Source organism: Buceros rhinoceros, unplaced genomic scaffold (assembly GCF_000710305.1).
Source record: "Buceros rhinoceros silvestris isolate BGI_N320 unplaced genomic scaffold, ASM71030v1 scaffold30093, whole genome shotgun sequence".
NCBI lineage: Eukaryota > Metazoa > Chordata > Aves > Bucerotiformes > Bucerotidae > Buceros > Buceros rhinoceros.
The window spans coordinates 7,193-9,471 of NW_010405820.1; the positions used below are offsets into that span (position 1 = coordinate 7,193).

Sequence of the window (2,279 nt, forward strand, 5' to 3'; positions counted from 1 at the left end):
CGAGCAAGAATGAAACGAGGAATCCCGGGCAAGAGGCTGCTGTTTGTTATCCCTCCAAACTTCTGCTTGAACAAAAATACAGTGCACACTTCAGAGGAGAAATACTCTTGGCACTCGGGGAAGCTTCCAGGGAAGCAGTGTAGGAGAAGGGCGGGCTTACAAGAGGGGACTATTTGTTTAAACAGAATCCAGCTGGCATGCAGAAGGTCTCCTCTGTGATAGGCTGCATGTGGTTTGGAAATAAACCTGATGTGGTGCCAAACACGGGCTGCGGCTGAAGCAACAGCAGCTGGGAACATACTCGGTTACCTGTGAAAAATCGCCGATTGCCTGGGAGGTGGGCTGTAGCTGCTGGGGTGTAACAGCAGCGGTCGGGGAGATCTCCGCCTCTGGCAGCAGGGTGGATGCAGGCAGATTCCTGCCTGGGATTAAGCAGCCACATTTTTTTTTCATCGCATGGCTCTGCTACTGGCCGGGATAAAGCAGAACTCTTTGTTCAGAGCGGTGTCTTTTCCTGACCCTCTTGCTACCTTACTGATTGTCTTACGGAACCTGGAAATAAACACGTCTGTTTTAAGTAGACTGACTTTGGCCTAATAAATGAGACAATCGTATTTTTCACCTCATGAAAAACTGCAAGAGAATGGCAAACTAATTCTAAGCCCAAATGTAACCACCGTGTCCATTACGCTCACTGGTGCAGCTGACACACAGGCTCTGCTGTGCTTCTGCATTAGCTTTCAGCATTTAATTAAAAGAAATTCTCAATCTCTCTCTTCTGCCATCTCTGTGACTGCAGAAATACTCTGCAGTTTTAGACACAGCTCATGCACGGCTCTTTAAAACGCTGCTCAGCCATAAACTCTCCTGCTTAGATCATGGAGGATTTTTCTCATTCCAGCACTGGATTCAGACAGCTCTAAACAAAGAATTGCCATTTCACTATTCCTAACTTTCTGCACCATGCACACATACAGTTCAAAGTGTCTCCATCTGAGGACGATGGACTTTAATCTCCCAAGCTCAGGGTTACTTTACAGCAAGGCAGGAGGACGGTTCCCTTTTTCCCAGAGGGCTGGCTGTGGCCGGCCTGCCCTGCCCTCACTTCATGGAGTCCTGCTCTCACAGAGCCCGGAGACGGGCAGCCAAGTAGTACAAGCTCCAGCCGTTGCATGTGATGCAGCAGAGGTTGCAGAGGGAGGACAGAGTGTGGTAGAGGGTGAACTGCCGGGACAGCTGCCTGTAGCTCTGGTTGGAGGCTCGCAGCTGTCTGCAGGACTTGCTGGTAGCCAGCCCGACCTCCTGGCCGAGGCTGTGTCTGCGCTCGAAGAGGTACATCTCTGCCACGATGTCGGAGGTGACGGGCCCGAACCACTGCGTGTTCAGCACAGAAGCAGCGACCGAAACAAAGAAGACGATGATCTGCAGGGGAGCAAAGCCCGCTGTGACCAATGCACATGGGTTAGATTTCTCCCCCAGCCCATCTCGCAAACAAGGCTCGCTGCAATCTGGATGCTAACTGGTTTCTTTTAACTAGAGCCGTGTGTGCACCTTGTCAGCGATTGAAACCAGCCTCAGTGGAGCAGAGCACAGCAGAACCCCGCAGAGGAAGGGATTTGGGCTATGGCCAGCTTGTGTGGTAAAGTGGGAGGCTACCTGGGTCGTTTGTTCATCGCTGAGCAGCTCGCTGGGGTGGTACATGGCAAACAGAGTCAGGTTGAAGAAGGCACAAGCAGAGCCAATGTGGAAGTAGTAGGGGAAGAGCTCACGCTGGATGGAGCCAAAAGTGTGGCGAGAGAGGTGGCTGCTCATCACAAACCCTGCAAGGGGGGAGATTGAGTAAGTCCTGGGGCCAAGCCCCCTCTCCTGGGGCCTTCCTCCACGCAGAGAGCCACCGCAGCATGCACAGACCGCAACCTACCAGCCACAAAGGTCACCCAGATCTGCATTCCCCAGGAGGTGGAGAGGAAAACCAGGTGCAGCAGTTTGATGGTGGTGGAGGGCTCTGTGTCAGCCGGCACAGGGTCCTGGCCTGGAACGGGTCCCTCCATGTCAGCCCAGCTGCCCCCAAATTCGTTGCTAAGCTGCTGTCACCTTGCTGGATCCAGGAAACGCAGTTCAGCTTCATAAGCCTGTTTGCTCACAGGAGCTTTGGAGCTGACACAGCCCCAGCCCCTTCCCAGCCCCACCACCACTCACCCAACTGGGCTGCACACCCGATTTTCGAACCCGTTATATCTGAGGGGCAGGGCACTGCGTCAGCACCTGGTGAGTGGCCG

At 53.5% G+C, this 2,279-nt stretch overlaps 1 protein-coding gene across 1 annotated transcript; it reads right to left on the bottom strand.

Annotated features, from left to right (window-relative positions):
• Positions 1–1,122: 1,122 nt before the first annotated feature.
• TMEM205 (transmembrane protein 205) lies at positions 1,123–2,051 on the bottom strand. Its single transcript, XM_010133881.1, has 3 exons — positions 1,922–2,051; positions 1,657–1,820; positions 1,123–1,422 (listed from the first exon to the last, which is right to left on the bottom strand). Exons 1-3 carry the CDS (start codon positions 2,049–2,051, stop codon positions 1,123–1,125), a joined length of 594 nt encoding a protein of 197 aa, XP_010132183.1.
• Between the last annotated feature and the right edge of the window lie 228 nt (positions 2,052–2,279).